Source organism: Notamacropus eugenii, chromosome 1 (genome assembly GCF_028372415.1).
Source record: "Notamacropus eugenii isolate mMacEug1 chromosome 1, mMacEug1.pri_v2, whole genome shotgun sequence".
NCBI classification, from domain to species: Eukaryota; Metazoa; Chordata; class Mammalia; order Diprotodontia; family Macropodidae; genus Notamacropus; species Notamacropus eugenii.
In genome coordinates, this window is record NC_092872.1 from 754,584,012 (window position 1) to 754,606,887 (window position 22,876).

Here is a 22,876-nt window from a genome sequence, read left to right on the forward strand (position 1 = left end):
GAGAGAGAGAGAGAGAGAGAGAGAGAGAGAGAGAGAGAGAGAGAGAGAGAGAGAGAGAAGTGGAGAGACAGAGACAGAGAAACTGAGACCAAGACAGTTTTTAGGCTACAGAATTCTGCTGTGCCCAACACTGCTGAAAGGCACACTGGGATAGAGTGGTGGACAGAGTCTGACTTGGGGGTCAAAGGAGCCAGGGTCTGTCATTGGCTGACTAACCCTGCACAAATCATTTCATCCATGTAGGCCTCAGTTTCCTCATCTGTAAAAAGAGGGGGATAGAGTATACTAATTACTGAGGTGCCCAGCAGTTCTAAACCTGAATTCCTACATCAAGAGTCACAGGACCTGAATTCAAAACCCAGGTGGAGCCCTAAGTTATTTCACTACACCCCAAGCCTCAGTGTCCCTCTCAACAAAATGGATCTCAGCAAATGCACGTGCTGTGTGTTCAGATGCATTATTGCCAGCCAAGGGAAAGGACTTTGCAACAGAACATCACTGACAAGCAGCCTGCCAGTGGTGGGTCCCAGGGAAGTGTCTGGGGACCTTTTCAGCTTCATGTTTTCATCCCTGACCTGGTTAAAGCAAAGAGGGCAGGTTACCAGTAGTGCAGATGGCACAGGGCTGGGAGGGCAGCTAGCACCCAAGATGACAAAAGAACCTAAAAGGGTGAGGAAATTGGACTGAATTTTTAAGTTTTTACTGGTATATTTTGCTTTTACATCACCTTCATTTGCAAATATAGCCTTCTCCCATCTATACACAGCAAGCCATCCCTTGTCACAAAAATATAAAAAGGATAAAGAACTACAATTCAGGTGAAATGGATGAAGAGTTACAAAAATATAAACTGTCCAGATTAACAAGAGTGGATTAAAGAAACCCAAATTAAAACAATTCCAATATACCACCTCACACCTATCAGATCAGCTAACTTGATAAAAAAAGACAATGACAAATGCTGAAGGGATGAGGTGAAAATGGCCCACGGAAGAAGTCCTGGTGAAGCAGGGAAATGTTCCAACCATTCTGGACAGAAATCTGAAACTATGCCCAAAGGGCTTGGAGCCAGTAATACCACTGCTAGGTCAGTATCCAAAAAAGATCCAAAGAAAAGGAAAAAGGACCTATTTGTACAAAAACATTTGTAGCAACTCTGGACACTGAGGGGATGCCCATTCATTGGGGAATGGCTGAACAAGCTAAAATATATGACCACAACAGAGTACTACTGTGCTGTAGGAAATGATGAGGGAGATGGTTTCAGAAAAAGCTGGGAAGATTTATATGAACTGACGCAAAGTGAAGTGAGCAGAACCAGGAGACCATTGTGCACGGTGGCAGCAGTACTGGAAGGATGATCAGCTGTGAAAGACTGAGGTGCTCTGACCAAGACAACGAGCCAAGAGCATTCCAAAGGACTGATGAAAAATGCTGCGCACCTCCAGAGAGAGCTGATGACGTCTGAATGCAGACTCAAGAATCATTTTTCCACTTCATTTTTCTTGCTTTTTTTTGCAACATGTCTAATATAGAATTGTGTTTTGCTGATATCCCATTTCTTGCCTTCTCAAGGGGTGAGGGAGGGGCAGGAGGAAGGGAAAGAATCTGGAACTCAATTTTTTTTAAATGAATCTTTAAAATAAATAACAAATTTTTTTTAACTTTTTAAACTGCAGTTCAGTCAAATTGACAACTGAGTCTGACAGCAAAAGTAACAAAGAAAGTAGAGGAGCTGATTTTCTACAGGGAAAAGTCAAGCAAACACACACTTATTAATCATTTAACTCTGCACCAAGAACTATGATAAGCCCTAGGAACACCAATACGGTCAAGAAGACAGACCCCGGCCTCAAAGTGTGCTGAGGGAAAGACAACACTGAAAAAGGAGCTGACAAGCAGAGGGAGGAGAAGGAGGAGGAGACAGTGCCTGCAGGAGGCATGGAGGCAAAGCCCACAAAGGCAGGAGAAGAGATGGGAGATGGGAGAGGACGGGGTCCGAGGGCACACCTCCCTGAGGAGAAGCCACTGAGACCTGGGTGCAGCCCCAGAGGTGGTGGTCAAGCTTGCTCATAGTCACACAACAACCTTCCATCTGGGTTTGTTGCACTGCTGCAGCTGCCATCCCCATTACAGTGTTCGCTGTGTCCAGCACTGTCTTGGTTCTCCTCGTCAATTTATATCATTTCATGTAAAGCATCCTCCCAAGATGCCCTGGCATCTTCATTTTCATCAGTTCTTACTTTTCAGTAATATTCCATCACATTTATATACAGAATTTTTGGTCAGTTTGGAATTTCTGGACATTTACTTTGCTTCTGAGTCTTGGCCACTACAAAGAGGGGCTGTCATCAATATTTTGGGATGGACAGGATCTTTCTTTCTTCTTCAGACCTCTATCTGCCTCGAAGAGATGGCTCTGGGACAGAGGCAGTTGCCATGTTAGTCACTTGTTTTCCAAAGGGTTGGACCAGTTCATTGTGCCACCAAAACTGCTCCAATTGGGACTCCTCATCTTTTGCCATCTCTTTCACTTTGCTGAGTATGAGATGAAACCTCTGGGTTCTTTGGCTTTGCATCTCTTCCATTTATGGGGATTGGGAGAAATCCTTCCCGAATGTTCAGAGTTTGTCATCCTTTGGAGAACTCTTCATCCTCTATGTTTGTGTGATTCCCTACATAGCTTGGATATTAGGCATGTATAAGCGATTCCCAATCCAACTGGTTACTTCCATTGACGGTTTTGCTTCTTTCCTTGGTGTACTGATTTTGTCATTATGGAATCTGTCACTTTCTTGTAATCTACAGGCTCTATTTGATATTATGATGGTCTCTAATCTTTGTTTGGTTAAGAACTCTTCCCCAGCCATCAACGGGGAAGCCACTTAGTACCTGTGGATAAAGGCCACTCATGGTGGCTCATCTGCTCCTTTACAGAGAAGTCGTTCACTGTGTTGGACGAGGGAATTTTCATTTGTAGAGTCCACAGAGCAAATAATCACACATCTTTCCTGTGCCTGTTCACACACGTGCGACAATCAAGTTCCTTGAGGCTAAGACCTTCACGATCTTTGTTGTTGTTGGGGGGGAAGGAGGGAATTGGGGAGTTGAGTCTCTACCACCTAGGACAGTGTCGGACACATGATTGACATGTAACCCCAGGTAATCTGGGGCCCAGAGTTCATACCTGATTCACTCCTTCTGTTCCTAGGCTGCCTCTCAAGTGGGCAAAGTCTTCTTCAATGTTTATCCCTGCTCTGACAATGGAGGCTGACTGCTGGGTCTCAGACCAGAAGCCCCATGCTCTGGGCCTTCTCCTTACCTGTGATGCAGAAGTTCCCTCCACATGCTTTCAAGGAGTTAACCAGGCCTAGCTGGAAGCTGCCAATATGCCCCTTGAAACAATGATAATGCCGACAGCACTAACAGGGATGGCAACTCCAGCACGTCAGGATGTACTAAGCCACCCGGGGAAGGAGGGAGCAAAGGCACTGACAACAGCCAGCATGCTGGCAGAGTCCTTACACATTCAGTCTCAGTGTGTCCTCACAACAGCACGGAGAGACAAACATCCCCACATTACAGCTGAGGAAATTGAGGCAGAGGGGACTTGCCAAAGGTCACACTGACTCACTGTGGCACCTCACTGCCTCTGAAGTATTATCTGTCCCATTTTATAAAAGAAGAGCATGGCCCCAAGACTCGACAGGCCTCTAGGAGGTGACCAACATACTGGGTAGTTGAGTGTGGTGGAGTGAGAAGCGCTGGAGATGGAGCCAGAAAACATCCATTCCCACTCCTGCTTGGCCAAGCAAGGCCAGCATGACCTTCAAAGTTCTCTCTGGGCCTCTGGGGGTCCATCTGTAAACAAGGACAGCTTCAAGGAAGGTCCCATGATTCCCAGTCACAATCTTCACCAAGGATGAGTCAGAAGTGTGTGGGGAAGAACCTGGGACCCTGTGTGGAACCCCCATCATTGATCCCAGGCCTTTAGGTATGTAAAACATGGCTCTGTCCCTGATGGAATTCAGAGAAGCTTGCCTTAGCTCAGGACCAAAGACCTCTGATAACCCTGAGAGCAAATCAGCGGGATTCTCTGGATCCAGGGAGAGGAACACTGGATCAAAAAGAACCATACATGTATTAAATACCAACTATTTAACTCCTCTCTGCCCTAGTGGGGTCTACGTGCACTTGGGGTGGCACACAGTTACTTCTGGAGGGAGCCAGCACCACCAGCTGTGGAAGGCTTCAGGCAGGAGACAGTACCTGAGTGGAGGAAGAAGCGTGTGCCAGGCACAGGGGACTCATGCTGCAATGGCATGGCAGTGGAAGCCTATGGGAAGGGGAGGAATATGAGATGAGTCTGGAGATGTGGGTAGGAGCTGGACTTAAGAGAGCAATCCTTTACCCCCCAAAACAGGGAGCTACGGAGGACTCTTGAGGAACGGGTGACCACGGCCAGAGCCATGTTCATCCTGATCTCCAGAGAGGCCTGAGCTTTCCTGTGGAAAGGATTCAACCCCACATGCTTTAAAATTCCTCTCCTGCTAAATCTACTGGCTCCCTCACTTACATCATGCTCGAGTTTAATTTGCAATGCTGACTCTGGAAGCCTGAAAACAGGGCATTCTTTAAAATTTAGATGAAATCTCTTGGAACCAGGACGCTGGAAGGAATTTCATTTCAGAGCTAAATTTGCAGAGGGAAAGCTGCCTGTGTCATTGATTTAGAAATCATTACTGTCCAATCATTTATTGAGTTAAATAAATAATGGCTGATCTTTCACTGCCACTCTCCATCTGAGCTGTCTCATCAACTCTGAACTTAGGAATTCTCCAAAGTCAGACCCGGTGGAAAGTTCAGTTTACACTGTGACCTATTTAGATGCAAGAACCGAGAACAACATTTGACAGTGATTTTCAATTTGTGCCATTTAACCTGAGCCAGGCTTCCATTTTTGAGGAGTTTCTGACAAAGGCTTAATATTCTGAGACAGTCAAATACATCAATGCAAAGTGTCCAAAATCTAACACGGACATGGGTGGCTTCACAAGAGACAGATGTGGGTTGCACAAAGAGGCCTCCATCTTCTCACAGGTCACATTCCTTGTACCCAGATCCTCCCACATCCCACTGAAAACATGCTTTCAAAAAATAGATACACATACCCTTTCCTAAAAGGTGTTTACACATTAATTAAGTGCCTGCTGAGTGGCTGGGGTGTAGGGTGTGTTCAGGGAAGACCAGTACCTTTGGTGTACCTGCTGAGCCCTTTACGGGGCTCTTTCCACCAGTGGTTGGGAGGCCCCAAAGAAAAGTATGGGAGAGAAGAGGTATTAGACTGACTACCAGACTGAAGGCCTACAGAGCCGCTGTGCTGACGTCATTGTTGTATGCTTGTGAAACCTGGACAGCCTACCAGCACCATGCCAGGAAACGGAATCGCTTCCATTTGAACCGTCTTAGGAAGATTCTGAGGATCACCTGGCAGGATAAGGTACCAGACACTGAAGTTCTTGCTCGAGCTGAATAGCCAAGCATTCAGACTATGCTTCAGAGCATGCAACTCTGATGGGCTGGCCATGTTGTTCTAATGCAAAATGTATGCTTGCCAAAAAGACTATTCTATGGAAAACTCACATGGGGCAGGCGATCACATGGTGGTCAGAAGAAACGATACAAGGACACTCTCAAGGTCTCTCCAAGAACTTTGGATCTGACTGTGCAACATGGGAGACACTGGCACAGGACCGCTCAGCATGGCGTGCCTTCATCAGAAAGGGTGCTGTGCTCTATGAGCAAAGGAGAACTGAGACAGCACAAAGTAAACACAGGATGCACAAATTTGTAGTATCCACCCCAAATGTTCACATGAACTATCTGTGCCCAACCTGTGGTGGTGCATTCCAAGCTCGTATTGGTCTGATCAGCCACAGTCGGACACGCTGAGATTTTACTTTTCAGTGGTGATGTCATTTTGGTCCTCTGCAAAGATGAAGGACAACAATCAAGTGGCCAATGCAGCCAGCTCTTGCTCAACATAAGTGAACAATGCCACAGACCAGTACGCCCCTTGTGGGGCCCCCGTGGCCCTCCAACTTCTGGGGTGGGGCTGTACCCTGTGCTGCTGCTGCTGCTGCTACCAGCCCTACCACCAGCTTCCAGGAGCCAGAGGCTGAGCTGGAGCCCAGGCTGGCCCAAGTCCTACAGCCTGGTCACCTGGAGCCACACTGGTACAGCACAAGCACCATCCCTAGGAGAGAGACCAGCCCAACACGGATGCTATTCTCCAGAGCTTATGACTCACTGTAGTGGAGCAGAGAGTTGACCAAAAGGTGACTCTCCACACAGCGCACACTGCAACATTCCTTCCTTCATCATGGGCCCCAAGCACCTAGCACACCCAGGACAAGATGGACTAAGCTGAGAAGCCACATCTTCCCCACTATGAGGCCCGTGTGTTCCCCAGTCAGTGGGGAGGCTGGCTCTAGGACACCCCAGGGGGACCGGCCATCATCCTCCATCCTGTCACCATCCCGGCTCTGGAGTGACGCCTGACAGCATTTCTGATGAGCAAACTGTCCTCTAAGCCCGCCCTGCATGGGAGGACTGCCAGCCCTTTCCCACACACATCCTCAGTGACCTTAGTAATGTAATAATAGCCAGCAGTGATGTGGAGCTTGACCTCATGAGGTCCTACAGCTGCCCCATTCCCCATCAGTGACCTCACACCCACCCTGCACACGCCCCTCTGGGCCACCTGCACAGTGACAGGTTCACACAGGAACCCGTGTGCGTGTGTGTCTGTGCATGTGTCTGTGTCTGTGTTCACGTGTGTGTGACAGTGTGTGTCTGTGTGCGTCCGTGTCTGTGTCTGTGTGTTTATGTGTGTGTGTGTCTGTGTGTGTGCGTGTGCACCTTAAGCCAACACCACAATGCTCCCCAGGAGTCAGGTGGTCATCTCACTAACCCAGAAAGGAGAGCAGCTCAGGCAGCACACTCAGCCCCCAAACTTGCTCAACTGCCAACAATACTGGGAGCCCAGAATGAGACACCCCACAGAAGTCTCCATTTGAACAAGCTCAACTGGGAATATGGAGGGGAAAGATAGAGAATTAGATCACAGCCCTTGGGCCAAAGCCAGGACAAGAGCCCCAAGCTGTGACTGACAGGGATGGGGGTGAGAGCGCCCTAGAGGGCGGGACTGTCAGGTCATCTTGGAAAATCACTCACTAGAGAGGCAGAGGACTTGGGCAGACCCCTGGCAGGAGAACATGGGGGAGTCATTTTGTCTCTCTTGGGCTCAGTTTCTCTCTCTGTAGCATGAGAGAGACAGATGAGGAGATCTCTATCTCAACCAGTGGGTCCCCTGGAGGGTCTGGTGGGAGGTTGTCAGCAAGGGAGGGAGGCCTGAGCCAAGAGGCAGCAGGCTAGACTATAAAATAGGGCTGTGTAAAGCTACACGGATCATACCCCACTCGGAACCTGCATCTATCTACCGCTCTGTGAGACCCTAGTGGTGACATCTGTGCTTGGGGCTCTCATGAGGAAAACAAAAAATAAACCTTAAAGTGTCATAGCAGTGTGGGGAGATGGGATAAGGAGGGGGGTGGAGGAAAAGGGGTACACGAAGAGGAGAAGAGACGCCCCCTGCCCCAGTGCCCTCTGCGATGCCCCTTCCACAGGCAGCAAACTTCTCCTTCTCCTCTGCCATCTTGCCACCAGCTCCCTCCCAAGGGTGCAGCCTCCCTCCAGGTGTGGCTGCCCCTTTGCTCCTTCTCCTTGCCTCACTACCAGAGGCCTCACTCCCCCACAGCTACTTCTCAGTGCTCCCCCTTCCTCCTTTGCTCAGCAGCCTCTCTCCCTCCTCATATCTACCACCTGACGGTAGCCACCCTGGAAGCTGTTGTCTGTGGACACCCTGGTCACTCCCCTCCCTTCCCCAATGAGATCGAGCTCTGTCTCTGTCTTTCTCTCCTCTCCAACTCCTGCCCTCATCCTAGGGGCCTTCAACATACGCAATGATTCTCCCTCAAAGGCTGTAACCCCTCAATTCCTCACCTCCCATGGGCTACTCCTCCCCCCACCTTGGTGGTCACACCCTTGATCTCGCCATCACTCACAAACATACCACTTCCATGCTAGTGGCTTTCACTGCTCTACATCTCCTGACACAATCCTATAATTTATCTGCACCATGACCCCCAGTACTTTGACTCCTCACATCTCTCCCAGGTCATCTTCCCTACATCAGTCATTCTCCCCTCCTACCTCCATTCTGAACCCCTCACCCACTTTTATTGCCAATGATACCCAGTCACACCATGTCGCCTTCACTCCTATACATGCTGAATGAAGGCAGAGAAAATCATGCCACTCTTCTAGCTGGGTTCATTCTAAATTTATCTTACACAATTTCAACTGGGCCCTCCCTGATGCACAGCAATCCTGCTGTATCTCTCTCACTCTCCACAGCAGTTTTTCTGCATATTTCATCCCCCCTCAAACTCCCCATGTTCTCAGCTGAAAAGAGGCTCACATTTTACGGAAAAATTGAGGTCAGTTATAAGCTTCCTCATCCCCTCTCTTCCTCATCTCCTATCATTCAGATGCCTTCTGCACCCATCTCTTCTTAGCTTTGATGATGAAGTGACCTAACTCCTGACCAAGGCTGACCCTTCCACCCTCCCATCTCCTCCAGCAGACTGCCCTGCTGTCATCCCCCTCTCTCATTTGTGTTCAGTCTCCCCCTCTCCACTAGTTCATTCCCTACTGCCCACAAACATACCCAAGTCTCCCTCCTCTATCCCCACTCATTATCCTCCTCTATCTCTTCTTCCCTTTGCAGTGAAACTCCTTTGTCTACAGTTGGTATCTGCACTTTCTTTCCTTCTACTAACATCTTGCCATAGGCTTCCAACCTTGTTATTCTACCAACACTCTGCAGCCTCTGACACTGCTGGTCACTCTCTCCTCCTAGAAACACTCCAGGTTTTCAGGACACTCCTGTCTCTTAGTTTCCCTCCACTGCTCCCTCTGTCTCCTCTGCTGGGTCCTCTTCCAGATGATGCCCTGTAGCCACAGGTGTCCCTCAGGAGGCATCAGCTCCCATAGGTTTAATGACCGTCTATGCTGACAATTCTCAAATCTACTTATCCAGCCCCAAACTCTCTGTTGATCTCCAATCTTGCATTTCTAACTGACTTTCAGATATCTCATACTGGATTCCAGCTGACAGTTTAAATTCATGATGTTCAAAACAGAGCTCATAATCTTCCCCACCACCACCTTCCTCCTTACTGGAGGGCTACACCATCCTTCCAGTTCCTCAGGACCACAGCCCAGGAGTCATCCTGAGTGCTTCACTCTCTTTTACCATTCAATATGGTGCCAAGACATCTTCTTGTTGATTTTCCATCTGTGACATCTCCTGCATACTCTCCCTTCTCTCTTCTGACTCTGCGCCCACCCTGGCGCAGACCCTCATCCCCTCACACCTGGACTACATCAATAAACTCCAGTGGTTCTGCATCACTTCCAGGATCAGACCCAAAAGGCCCTGACTGTGTTTAGAGCTCTTCACTCCAGCCCACTCTTCCTTTGCCATACCCCCTCCTCATCCTTTCTGATCCTATGTCCTTGGCCTCCTGGCTGTTCCACAAATAAGGGCCTCCATCTCTCAGCTCTGGGCATCTTCTCTGGCTGCCCCCAGACCTGGAATGTACTCGCCCCTATTGACTTTTCCTATTGACTTTTGAGGGTTCCTTCAAGTCCCCACTAAAGTCTGCCCTTCTCCACAAAGCCTTCCCCAATCCCTTTTCATTTCAGTGCCTTTCCTCATGGATCACATCTTATTTATCCTGTCTATAACATTCTTTGTCCATATTTGCTTGCCCCTCTTCTCCCTGGTTAGAAAGTTAGCTCCTTGAGGACAGGGATTGCCCTTTACCACTTTTTTTATCTCTACCACTTAGCACAGTATCTGGAACACAGGAGGTGCCTAAATCAGTGTCCATTGATTGACTGATTGATGAAAGAGGAGGGGGAGGAGAAAGGGGGGAAGGAGGAGGAGAGGGGAGATCTCTATTACAGATGAGGAAACTGAGGCATAGGAAAATGAAGTGATTTACCAGAGGTCACACAGCTAATAAGTAATGAAGCCAAGACTTGAACCCAGGTATTTTTGGCCAACGGTGCATCTAAGTCATTTTTCAAATATTTTTCCATGGAAAAAAGGATTTTAATGAAGAAAAATACTTGAAATAACCCATATTTTCAAAGCAAAGTTTCAGATCTGTTCCATTCAGTATTTCTGTTCGCTACAGTTGGACTGGGATTCAACGACTTCTCCACCAAATTTAGCTGCTGATGCTTCCCCAAGGTGGGGAAGAAAATGTGGGTGAGAGGTCTCACCAAGCTGGACAGAGGCAGGAGTTAAGGGTGCGCCCGCCCCACTTAAAGGTGGTCCTCAAGGGACCAAAGCCATGGGGCCATAGGAACGATGCCTGTCCAGGCACTGAGGAGCTCAGCCTGCTGGTGGGGAGGGAAGACCCCTCCCGAGAGGGAAGGAAGGTGCAGCAAGAACTCAGAGGAGCAAACAACATGAACAAGCCCTTCTTTCTGGTTTTAGGCTTGAAAACCTGCTTCCTTACCTTCAGTTGTTGGAAAGGCTCCGTCTCCTTCACTCTTGATTTCTGCCAGTTTCCCCGTTCTCAGCAAGACCTCTGCGAAGCTTTCCATCGCAGTGTGCTGGTACTTAGTATAGGTCACTTCAGCCTAGGAAAAAATGAGGTGCTGAAGCTAAGGTTAACAGGATTTTTTTCTTACAGGATTATACTGATTTTATTTAGCAGTCGACATTCTCTGAATTTGCATTTCAGGATCATTCAGCTAAGAGACTCATTTTCAAAAACAAATGCTTTTGGGTGAAATGCAAAGCCTCCTCTTGTGATCCTCAAATCTGGCAGTGAATGGTGAAATCAATCACTCAGAAGAGGAGGAGTTAGGACTGGGGGAGGGCAAGTCATTTGCAGGCAGCAAAGGATTTCCCCGCTACCATGAAATGCCCCAAGATGACCAGGAAAACCACACAGACAACTGGGAGCAGACCCCCTCACACCCTGCACTCACCTCAGAGACAAAGGGAGAGGCTAGGAGGGACTCATAAAACGGATGGCAGCCTTGCTTCTCCAGGTCTGCATTCGCACCCACTCCCCGGCCATAAACATCACAGAAGTCTTGGCCCTAAGTGGATCAAAGTGGAGGACCATGCATCAGAAACAATGGTCTGGGGACCAGGGGAAACCGACACAGCAAAACAAAGGCACTGTTGTTTATGAGCCAAGAAGAGAGAACAGAGGGAAACGGGACTGCTCAGTCTGAGGCCAGCTTGGGTCCAGCCGACATCATGCACCTGGTGGGTGCAAGGACATCAGGGGCATCCCACTCACAGTGCCGGACTGACCAGCCTAGGGACACAACAGTCTCTGGCCTTGCTTTATACCCATCGTGAGTCTACTTGAAAGCTCGCTTCCAATCCTCTGAAATCACAGTGATCGCTTGTGTGTGCTCGCCCTTTGGAGCATGGCCCAGCACCAATCAATGGCAGAAAAGGTCAGAGGCAACAGGAAGAGCCATGATGTCCACCCAGGGAAACCCAGAGGCACAAAAGGGAAAGAAAGGAGAAGAAAAATGGTAGACCAGGCAGAAAGGGTCAAACACGAGGCATGGACAGCTCTGAAGGATGAGTTGCTGATCCCTCCAACAGATGGGGAAGAGCAGCCAGGAGCAGGAGCTCAGAGGCACAGAACCCACAGAGATGATGGAGGGATGGGTGGCTCTCATAGGATGCCCTTTCTGAGGTTTGTGCCTCTTCTAAAGAAGGAAATATGCTGCCAAATGTCTACCCAGTCACCTGCTGGGTCTCCAAGGTGGGACAACAAAAACCTAAAGCTCCAACTAATGAGCCCAAGGTGTGTCCATCATCTCATCTGTGTGGTGGGACCACCTGACAGTGCTTGGCCAGAATGAGCATGGCGGGACCAACAAGGTCTTGGGAACTAACATGAATGTGATGTGGGGAGGCAGCCCCAGCTGCGCCCTCCTTACATGCAAGGGCCGGAGGTAGGCCAAGGACCTCTTCCACCACTGCCCATCACTGACGGCGTGCAGCACAGCTTTGGTGGTGGTGCTTGTGTTTGAGAGGACTTTCATAGTGGTGGCCGTGGTCCAGTGCAGCAGATCCCCCGAGTGGCTGGTTGGGATACCATCTTCGTCCTGTCAGAAATGGCAAGTGTCAAAACCTGGAAGGATGAGTCTCTTCAAAACCAACACCACAGAAGGCCAAGGCCTGAAGACCCCCAGGGTCCACTGAGCTCAACATGACCCTCCCACCTCACTCCCATCCCATTTTTAAGGTGCAGCAACTAAAGTTCAGCAAGGGGAAAGTCCTTTTATAACAGCTTCAATCCACCTATTCTAATGGAGGTCAACATCACATGATGGCAGACCCAACAGGGAAGGTCCCCAAGCCCAACCTCTTCATTTTCCAAAGAGGAAAGGGCCTTGTCAAAATTCAGGGAGCTAGCAGAGAGCAGAAGCAATGGAGAAAGGCGATGATAACTAAATGACAAATACAGTTAAGAACCAAGGTCGGCAGAAACTGAATTAATTCATTCCTAAATAATAATCATGGCAACAATAAATAAAACCATTAGGGAAAATAACACAATAGCAATAAGCCAGAACTTCTAGGATGGCACCAAAAGTCACACTTGGCTTAAAAAACAAAAAACTGAAGAGTTTTAAACATGTGTTCTCTGTTGAAGAGGAAAACAATCCGTGGATTGAGTGTGGAGATAAAACCCGAGAACATCGACAAATGAATAGCAGGGTGAAGAGCAGACATTCTAAAAACCAAAGGAATAAGTAAATCTGAAAACAAAAAGACTGAGATGAAGAAACAGGGTGGCAGATAACTGGAACAGATTAGGTACAACTTACATCACATGACTGCAGTAATCTAGTACATGACAAAACCAAAGATCCAGGCTTTTTGAATGAAAATTCATTATCTGACCCTGTTGGCAAAACTGAAAAACAGCATGGCAGAAACTAGGTATAGACCAGTATTGCACACCACATACCAAAATAAGGTCAAAATGGGTAAATGATTCACACATAAAAGGTGAAAGCATAAGCATATGAGGAGGGTATGGAATAGTTTCTCAGATCTATGGACAAGGGAAGAATTTAGCACCAAAGAAAATAGAGAGAGCATTACAAAATGTAAAACAGATCATGTCTGTCATATAAAACTAAAAAGGTTTTGCACAAACAAAACTAATGCAATCAAAATTAGAAGGAAAGCAGAAAATGGGGAAAATTTTGCAACAAATATCTCCAATGAAGGTCTCATTCCTCAAATGTATAGTGAACTAAGTCAAATTTATAAAAATACAAGTCATTCCCCAATTGATAAATGGTCAAAAGATATGAACACGCAATGTTCAGACAAAGAAATGAAAGCTATCTATAGTCATATAAAAAGATGCTCTAAATCACTATCAATTAGAGAAATGCAAATTAAAACAACTCTTAGGTACCACTGCTTACCTATCAGACTGGCTAATATGACAAAACAAGAAAATGATAAATGTCGGAGGGGATGTGGGAAAACTGAGACACTAGCGCACTGTTTGGTGGAGTTGTGAACTGATCCAACCATTCTGGAGAATAATTTGAAACTATGCCCAAAGGGCTAAAAACTGTGCATACCCTTTGTGTAGGGCGTGTTCAAGGAAGATGAGTACCTTTGGTGATGGCTGCCGAGCGCTTTGGTGTCCACCTGTTCCACCCGACTCTCACGGATGGCTGCAAGAAGTTGCAGCATGCACAACAGTCACACCCCAGTAAACTGTTTCAGCATACGGGACAAACCAGGTTGAGGGTAACCAAGAGGTCTCAAACCCATTGGTGAGTTAGAAGGGTGTCTACCCCAAGCACGTGAAGACTTCCCCTGGTGGAATGGGCAGATGAGAACAATTTGTTCCAACGGCCATGAAGGCAGCTGAAGCAGGCAACATGAAGCTCTTAGAGCTTGGTTAGACACCAAAGACGCCAAGGTCATCCACTGCAGCCTGAGCCATTGTCAGCCGTCTTGATTCTGTCCTGCCACTGGACTATGAGGGCTCTGGAGGAGAAAGTGAAGCTCACAACTTCGTGCAACTCTGCCTCACTTAAATCCAGTTTATGCACGAATCAAAAGACTCTGTGCCCAATTTGTGGTGGAGCATTCTGAGCTCGTGTTGGTCTGATCAGCCACAGTCGTACACACTGAAACTTGATTTTCTCACGATGATGTCATTTTGGTCCTCTTTGAGAATGAAGGCCTTTGATCTAGCAACACTACTGCTAGGTCTATGTACCAAAAACATCCAAAACCAAAAAGGACCTATTGGTACAAAAATATCTACAGCAGCTATTGTTGTGATGGCTAAGAACTGAAGGATGTTGAAGGGATGCTCAACTGGGGAACAGCTAAACAAGCTGTGGTATATGATAGTGATGGAGTATTATTGTGTTATGAGAAGTGACAACTGGAATGATTTAAGAAAACCCTGGAAAGACTGACTGACATGAACTGACACAAAGTGAAGTGAACAGAGGCAGGAGCATGCTGTACTCAGTACCAGCAATACTGTTGAGTGAAGAACTGTGAATGACGCAGCTCCTCTCAGCAACGCAATGATCTAACCAACCCCAAAGGACTCAAGAGGAAGCAGACTGTCCGCCTCCAGAGAATGAACCAACCGTGTTTGAACACCGACTGAAGCAGGCTATTCGTCATTTTCTTTCCTTTCTTTCTTTTTAATTCAAGTCTTTTTGCACAAAATAACTAGTATGGGAAGGTTTTACTTGACTGCACACGTACAACCTATATCTAATTGCTTGCTGTCTCAGGGAGTGGGGAGGGGAGGAGGAGGCAGGGACAGAATTTGGAACGCAATCTTTTTTTTTTAATTCTTAAATCACTTTAATATGTAATTGGGGGAAAATAATATATGTGTGTTTTACATACTATATATATTAAAAGATGGAGATGATGAACTAAAAGCGATTTTAAACAAAATAAAGAATTGGTTAATTTGATTTTTTAAAGGGAGAAGATGAGTAAATTGCCAATATCAAAAAAAGCAAGAAGAATGATTTTGCAACAAATGGAAAAGAAGCAACAAAAAGTATTAAAAACTATCATGTTCAATCACACGCCAACAAAACCAATCGTTTAACATTTAGGGTTCACAAAAATGGAACATTAGGATAAACAAAACAAGAAATTTAAACAAATAAGTCTCAGAAAGAAAAATGAAACGACAAATGAATTCCTACTGAAAAACAGAGAACAGATGAATTTACATGTGAATTGCATTAAACATTTAAATGACAATTAGTCACTATACTATAACCATGCACATACACGCACACACACATACACACACATGTACACACATGTACACGTACATGTGCACGTGCACAGACGCACACATACACACATGCACACACACGCACATATACACATGCACATGTGTACACACACATGGGCACACATGCATGCACACATAGATACATGCACACACATACGCGCGCACACACAACCACACCGCTTATGAAACTAGAGAAAGAGGGCACGAGCCAAAGTCAGGTCCAGTCATTTCTAAATCTATGGTTCGATTTCTGTGAGGAAAACCGTGGTGCTGATTCCCTAAGCAAAGGAAGGATGCACGGGAAAAGAACACTGTAACGAACATCTCTGATTAATTTAACATAAAAGTAGTGAAAGAGAAGCAAAGAAGCTAAAGTAATATATTCCAAAAAGTCACTGCTATGACAAGAATGGATACAGCAGAAATAGACAGCTTAATACGAGGAAAACTGTGGCCACAATACATTATGTCAATAAGAAAATTTTACATCACGCCAACAGACACAAAAAAGTCTTCAATAAAATGAAGACTGCGCTCATTTTATAAAAACAAATAAAAAAGGATCTTTCTTGAAAATAATCAAAAGCAGTTATCTAAAACCAAAAGCTAGCACCATTTGTAACGTAAAAAGACTAGAAGTGTTCTCCGCTGCATAAAAGGTAAAGCAAGGATAGCCACTGCTTTTATCACTTATCTAAAAAAACAGGGAAACATGAGGCAAAATTATCTCTGTATGCAGAGGATACTGCAGCTTACTGAAGGAATTCAAAAATGCCATGAAAACTTTAATTAAAGTAGATGATAGTTTCGATAAAGGAGTAGGACATAAAACAAATCCAAAGAAATAATTTTGCCAACAAAATCCATAAGAAAATTAATTAAAATAATTGCAAAATACACAAAATATTTGAGTCTTAACCCACCAATATACACATAAAACTTATTTTTTTAAACTCTACAGAAATAAAAGCTTAAACCACTGGAAAGACATTCCTGATTCCCAACTGTGCCGCTCCACTATAATGAAAATGACAGTACCACCTAAAACAATGCACAGATTTAGTGCTCCACAAATCACTCTATCAAGGACCGCTATGCAGAACTTAACAAAACCATAACAAAATTCATCTGGAGGAACCAGAAGCCCAAAATATTAAGGAGAACAAAGGGATGGGGAAGGGGAAGTAAGTCAGAATGTGAACAGACCAGCCTCTTCATGAGGCTCTCTGCCGCAGGTTTCTGTCTTCTCCCAAAGCCCCAAAGCCTAAGACTAATGTTGTTCCTGCACGGCTCAGGAACCTGCACTGGCTCCCAGTTACCTCATTTCTAGCCTTTCACCACATGGCTCCCAGTTAATTTCCCAGGTTTATTACCCGTCACTCAGCTTTGTGCCATGCTGCTCGTTGTCTTGGGAGGAACCTCAGCAGCCACTATCTTGTCCAACCCATCCACAAAAGAAATCCCACTATGAACAGTCTGACCGGTGGTCAATCAGAGTTCAGCTTGGCCAGACCATCCTGCTGGCCATCTCCCCTCTGGTCTCTAAGCTGCCCTCCCCAGCTGTCCCTCTCAGCATCTCTAGTGCCTTTAAGGTAATCTCCCAACTCAGGGCTGCATGGGTCACCCTGGTTCTTGATGCAGTTATCTGCTATGGACCTTGCACCTGTGCACTTACTCTGTGTGTCCACAACTGACACATATGGATATACATTTTATTTCCCTCTTCGAATATATAAACTCCTCAGGAGTAGGGACCATTTCACAGAGCCTGGCACATGAGAGGCACTTACATGGGGTTGCTGACTGACTGCCAAGGCACAGGAAGGAAGCATCCTGCAGACAAATCTGACTGAAAAGCAGAGTGGTAAGGGGGATCTGCAGGCCCTGAGCCAAGGAAAAAGGCCTGATGTAGCCTCTGTGGGAAGGGTAGAGGGAGGAACACGGCCCCTCTGCCCTTTGGGCCAGTCCAGGAGGCAGCTGCTTGGCAGATGGACCCACAGAAGAGGAGTTGTCAGCTGGGTGGCCCCCTGCAAGGCTGGGGCAAGGAATAAGGGGAAGGCCCCAGTCAATCAAAACCTTCTAGGAGCACTTGCTGGGAGTAAGTACACAGCAGCAGATGGCTTTGGACAAATGAGGAAGACTGAGGGAATCTCTAGTAGCCTGCCATGACCTGATGCAGTGAAGGAGGCAGGACCAAGGACAGTGCTCAGAGCAGGGCCATGCCCCATCTTGGTGGAGGGCTGCTCTCCTTTCCCCTCACCTCTCCTCCCTCCTCTCCTCTCCTAAATCACCTTTCCCATCTTAGATCTACCTCCCAAATGTCACAGGGTAACACTTAATACAGTGTGGAAAAAGACAGAACCCATCTAGGTGAGTCTGACAACAGGACATCTATGTTTTATGAAATGGTGCGTGTTAACAGCTACATCGCCTGGAGCCATGGGGAAGAGGCCCCTCCGAAACAGGCATGAAATCCATATTAAAAGCAACCAGAAGACAGGATTTTATACCAAACAAACATCTTGTTTCCAGGCTGCGGCGGCACATCACACTTTTGCAAAGGTATTTATTACCCCGGATCCTCTGTCTAGCTTGGTGAGGGCCCAGGCCTCCTGTCACCCAGAGAGCACCCCCGGATACCTAGTGGGCATCCAAGGGGAGAAGCTGAGGGGCCACATACCCGGTTCCCGAGGAGGAGCCGAAGAGCCAATCAGAGGAGGGCAGAACAAAAAGGGTGCTGGGACTCCAAAATTCAAGGGCAAACGACATACAGGTCCTGCCTTGAATGACTTCAACCCAAGCCTTCTTTCAGCCAAAGACAAGGTTTATTAGAACACCAGTCAGGGTAGGCGTGATTCTAAAAACCTGCCATATTTGTAACACTTGTTTTGACAAGTGGGCCAGATTGAATCTGAACATTAAGGAATACAACCGCTTTAATGGAGGAAGGTGTGAATGGGAGTGGTCAAGCAGTCTGGGGTGACGGGGAGGTAACAGAGAAGGACCAGGTGCCCTAGGTGAACACCACGGACCTGGACCAAGTGTATCTGGAATCAATGATAGGAAGCAGCCGGAGCGATCCCGGCTAGGTTAGGGGTAAGTCTGGGGCGTGGGCCACAAGGAAAGGCCAGCTGACTGGGATGGGTGGATACCTCAGTCAAATGCCAGAGACTTGGTCATGTGGGACAGGATTCCAGGGTTCATACCCCATCATTTCCCCCTCAAACAAATGGGACCCAAATTCTTTTGGGGTGAGGGGTGAAATTCTCGGCTTGGGCCCATACCCCATCAAAGGGACACAGGCTGGTCCAGGGAAAGGGTCACGGCAGTCACGTGACTAAGGGAGGCCTGGGACGGAGGCTTTGTCAGTCTTCGCTCTTTCAGAACAACTCACAAAGTGCAATGATAAACAGACAAGAACCGGTGGGAGGAGGCCCAATGCCGATGACAGCCCCTCCCCACAAGAAGGCAGATCTGCCCCCTCCACTCCAGCACCTCCCTGTGCCTGCTACCACCCTCCCAGGGATTCATCAGGGGCAGGCGAGAGTGGGCACACCCACAGCTCAGTCAGAGCTTTCCTCCCTTCTCCCAATAAAACCTGGGGCTGCTGGGAGAGGAGGAGTGGGGAGGAGGACTTCCTCACCCACAGAGAGGGCTAAGCAGGTTCTCTGGAGGCCTTTGGAACCGGGCAGGAGCCCAGACATCAAGGAGGATTGGGAGATAAGCTGCAGGAGGAGAAAGAGGAGAGATAGCCCAAAGGAGGAAGGGTCAGGCTGGGAAAGGGTGAGAGAAGAAAGTCCACAGCCAAAGGCCCTGGGGAGGGCAGAGGGGGAGGAGGAAGAGAAGGAGGAGGGATAGAAGGGGAGGAGATAAGGGACATGCTGAGATTTTTCATTTTATTTCTGTTTTTCTCAAAGACCATTTTTAATCTCCTTCCTCCCTGATCTACCCGGCATTCAGGTCCACCCTGGTCAGTAGGTCAGTCCTCCCAGGCCTCAGGGGGAAGGGAGAAGCCAAGAGACAAAGGGAAAAGGAGAGATGATGGGTGTGCTTCCAGCAGGCCTAAGCAATCAGCCACCACTCACATCCTCAAGCCGCCAATACCAACCTCTCAGACAAGAATAACCATTTTAGTCAATCAGGCCATTTGGGACAATTAGCACTTCTGGAGAAGGTTCTGCTCTGCTTCCTCATCACAGAGGGAAAGGGACCCAGTAGTGGGTGCCAGGCCAACTCTGTACCCGCTGCCCAAGGCATATGTAAGGCCACCAGGGTCAGACACCCCCCAGGCACAAAGGGTGTACAATCTGCATTCATGAAGGGGAGTCCCCAGCAGGGAGATGCCAGACCCTGAAAGTAATGAAGTCAGCTCCACCCTGAGGCCTGCCAAGATGGGCCTCTCACTCACACTCCCTAGTGACCACAACAAATCAGGGCCCCATTCTTCAGCTGTCCTCCTCCTCCCAGGTCTCAGACCCCGACCACCAGCCTCCCTGCTGCCCAGGCCTCCCCACTGCCCAGACCTCCTCGCCACCTGGGCTTTAGTCCCCAGCCTCCCTGCTGCCAAACCCTCTGGGAGGCTACTCTCTGGCTTCTCCCTCAGTTTCTCCCCAGCCTCCTCTCTCTTCTCCTGCCAGTCTGACCTCAATAACAAGGCTCCCTCAGGGACTTGTCTCTCACTCCTGCCTCCTTCCTATGGGCAGTTTCTAGCCCTGTCCCTGGCTGCAGAGACCCCAAGCTCCGTCTATCACAACCACAAGGCCTGTCCTGAGCCCAAGCCCAGCAACTGCATCAACCCAACATGGTGAAACCAAGCCCATTCCCTGCCCTCAAGCCTTCTTAGACTGGTTTCCTTCTCCTTCCCACTGACATCACCAGTGATGTCATCTGCCACATCCAAGACCTTGGGTAATCAGTGCTCTTCCCTCACCTCTCACCTCCAATAAGTCACCAAGCTCTGTCAATGCCATCCCCCAAACCCAGGTCAGCTCATGACCCCCCACACACACCTGGCCTGATGCTCTGGCCTCTTCACACACCAATCAATCCCTCACACCCCTATGGTAATGACCTTTTTGTAATGGTCTACTCGCGATACACCACCAGTGCAGGAGTCAGGAGGACCTGAGTTCAAATCTCACCTCAGACACTTGACACTCACTAGCTGTGTGACCTTGGGCAAGTCACTTAACCCCAACTGCCTCATTCTGGGTCATCTTCAGTCATCCTGAAGAATGTCTGGTCACTGGATTCAGATGGCTCAGGAGGAGAAGTGAGACTGCACAGCCCTTCTTCACTCAAAACAAAGTCAAGTGCAAGTCATGTCATTATTTCTCTGATGGCATGGTCTTCTTCGGCGATGAAGGACAAACATACACACTCAGAGCCCTCCTCTACTCAAGAATCATCAATGGATCCTTTGTGCTGACTGAAGAAAACTGAAACTGTGTTAAGTAGCTAGACATAAGCGTCTTAGCAGACAGTGTACCAGAAGCCCAGCGTTCTCCACAGGGTCCAGACAAACGTCTTAAAGTGGAGATTCACAAAGACAATTTATACAAGAAGATGGATCCTAATGGACACTGTTTCCTGCCACATCAATAAGGCCCAGGGGAGTAGAAACTCTCACCCCGAACCTGCGCAGGCTACCTTTCAATGGGAATCTGGTGAATTTGCTTGTGAAACCATCTAGGGGGAGAACTCGGAAAGGCTAAACCTCAGAGGGACAAAAGTTTAACCCAGGATGTTCCAGGTACAGAGGACACTGTCCCAGCAAACATTCCATAAAGGATAAGGGACAGTTCTGGATCCACAAAAATCAAACCTGCATTACATGAGCTGCAACAAACCATTCAAAACTTAGGCCAGATCACGGCACGGATCCCAGGGCTTCCTCCGGCCCTGCTCCTCCGCCAAAACACCTTATGAAAGCAAAGGTTCCCCTCCCCCTCAGAGGTGGCAGAAGGACCCAGGGCAGGCTTAGCAGAGACTTGCTGATGCTGCACGGGAGGAACGCCCTTCTTTGGAATCTGAAGTTTCATTTCTCTTCAATTAACAAGCATTTATTTCTTCTCCCTTTCCCCAATTACAAAAACAAAACAAAACCCTGGTAACAAATGGGCTTCGTCAGACAAAGCTCGGTCCTGCATTGGCTGCATCCACAATGCAGGCCTCCCTGGTTTGCATCCAAGGCTGGAGCCACTAGGTCTGGGGACAGGAGAGGACTGCATCGGGCATCCTGCAGAACCGTCGCCAATCACTGGCCCAGAGGCTAACTGAGTGGCTGTTCTTTACGATGTTGCCATGATGGACAAATCCCCACCGGTTAAGGGAGAGGAGGAGGAGAAGCCCCTCAGGGATGCTGGCAATTCTGCCACCTAGCTTCTGAGCCCCTTGCCAGTGCTGAGAGTCGATGATCAGCAGGAGGTTTACATTCAAGGAACATGGGAGGCCCCAAGAGTCAGCTCCCCTTTCATGGGTAGGGAACCTGAGACTCAGACATAAGTTGTGGGACTGTGGTCAAACTACAATCTCCCCTCAGGGATGAGCCCCTGAATAGGGCTTGGAGGAAGGATGGCATTCAAGATGTGGATGCACACGTCAGGAAGAGGAAATCCAAGGAGGGTCAAGGGGTAATTACGGAACAATATTCATTCATCCAACAAATCTTTATTGAGGGCTTAGCATGAGTGGCATAAAAACATGAAGCGGGCAAGGTGGCAGCCCAGAGGAGCTGGAACCATAGGAGAGGAGACGAGATAGTGACATACAGCTACAAGAACAGGCAACACATAAAGTGTTGTGAGGGGGGAGAAATCAAGGGCAGGGGACGCAGGGACATCGTTCTCTTTTCACTCACTGAAAGGGCAAGGCAATGACCTTAAGAGACCACCTTTAAAAAAGAAAGACAAGTCATCCAAAGCCCACAGGCTTCACTGGGTTGAAGAGATGTAATTTGGAGCAGAGAAAGATATGTTTCAAAAAATATTATTTTCCAGGGGATTCAGAGAACAGGTCCGGATAAAACCATGGCATCTTTTATTATGATTTTTCCTCAGCATTACTGGAACACTGAGCCATGAAGGGCAGAAGATTAAAAACAAACTAGACCAAAGAAGGCAGAGCTGTAGCACAGAGATGGCAGAGTCTGCCTTGGACCCAAGATCCCACAGGCCTTCTGCTGCCCAACCAAGAGAGGTACCGAGCAGTGCGAGAATGAGAATCCATCCAAAGGAGCGAGGGAATGGGCGAGCGATGAGGCCTTCCGTCAGGGTCCGGTCACTGGGCTAGGGCAGGAGACAGAAAAACAGCCAGCCAGGCCCTATCTTCAAGGAGCAGAAGGAAGGACACAAGCATGTATAAAGTGCCTACTGTGCGCCACACTTTAC

The 22,876-nt window shown here is 47.9% G+C and overlaps 1 protein-coding gene across 1 annotated transcript in view; it reads right to left on the minus strand.

Annotated features, from left to right (window-relative positions):
- NBAS (NBAS subunit of NRZ tethering complex) overlaps positions 1-22,876 on the minus strand; it is a 280,935-nt gene that overhangs the window by 107,599 nt on the left and 150,460 nt on the right. Inside the window, exons 36-38 of the mRNA XM_072642657.1 lie at positions 12,112-12,279; positions 11,134-11,247; positions 10,656-10,779 (exon numbers count right to left, since the gene is read on the minus strand). Coding sequence (XP_072498758.1) covers positions 10,656-10,779; positions 11,134-11,247; positions 12,112-12,279 — 406 coding nt within the window. The remainder of the gene's footprint in view (positions 1-10,655; positions 10,780-11,133; positions 11,248-12,111; positions 12,280-22,876) is intronic.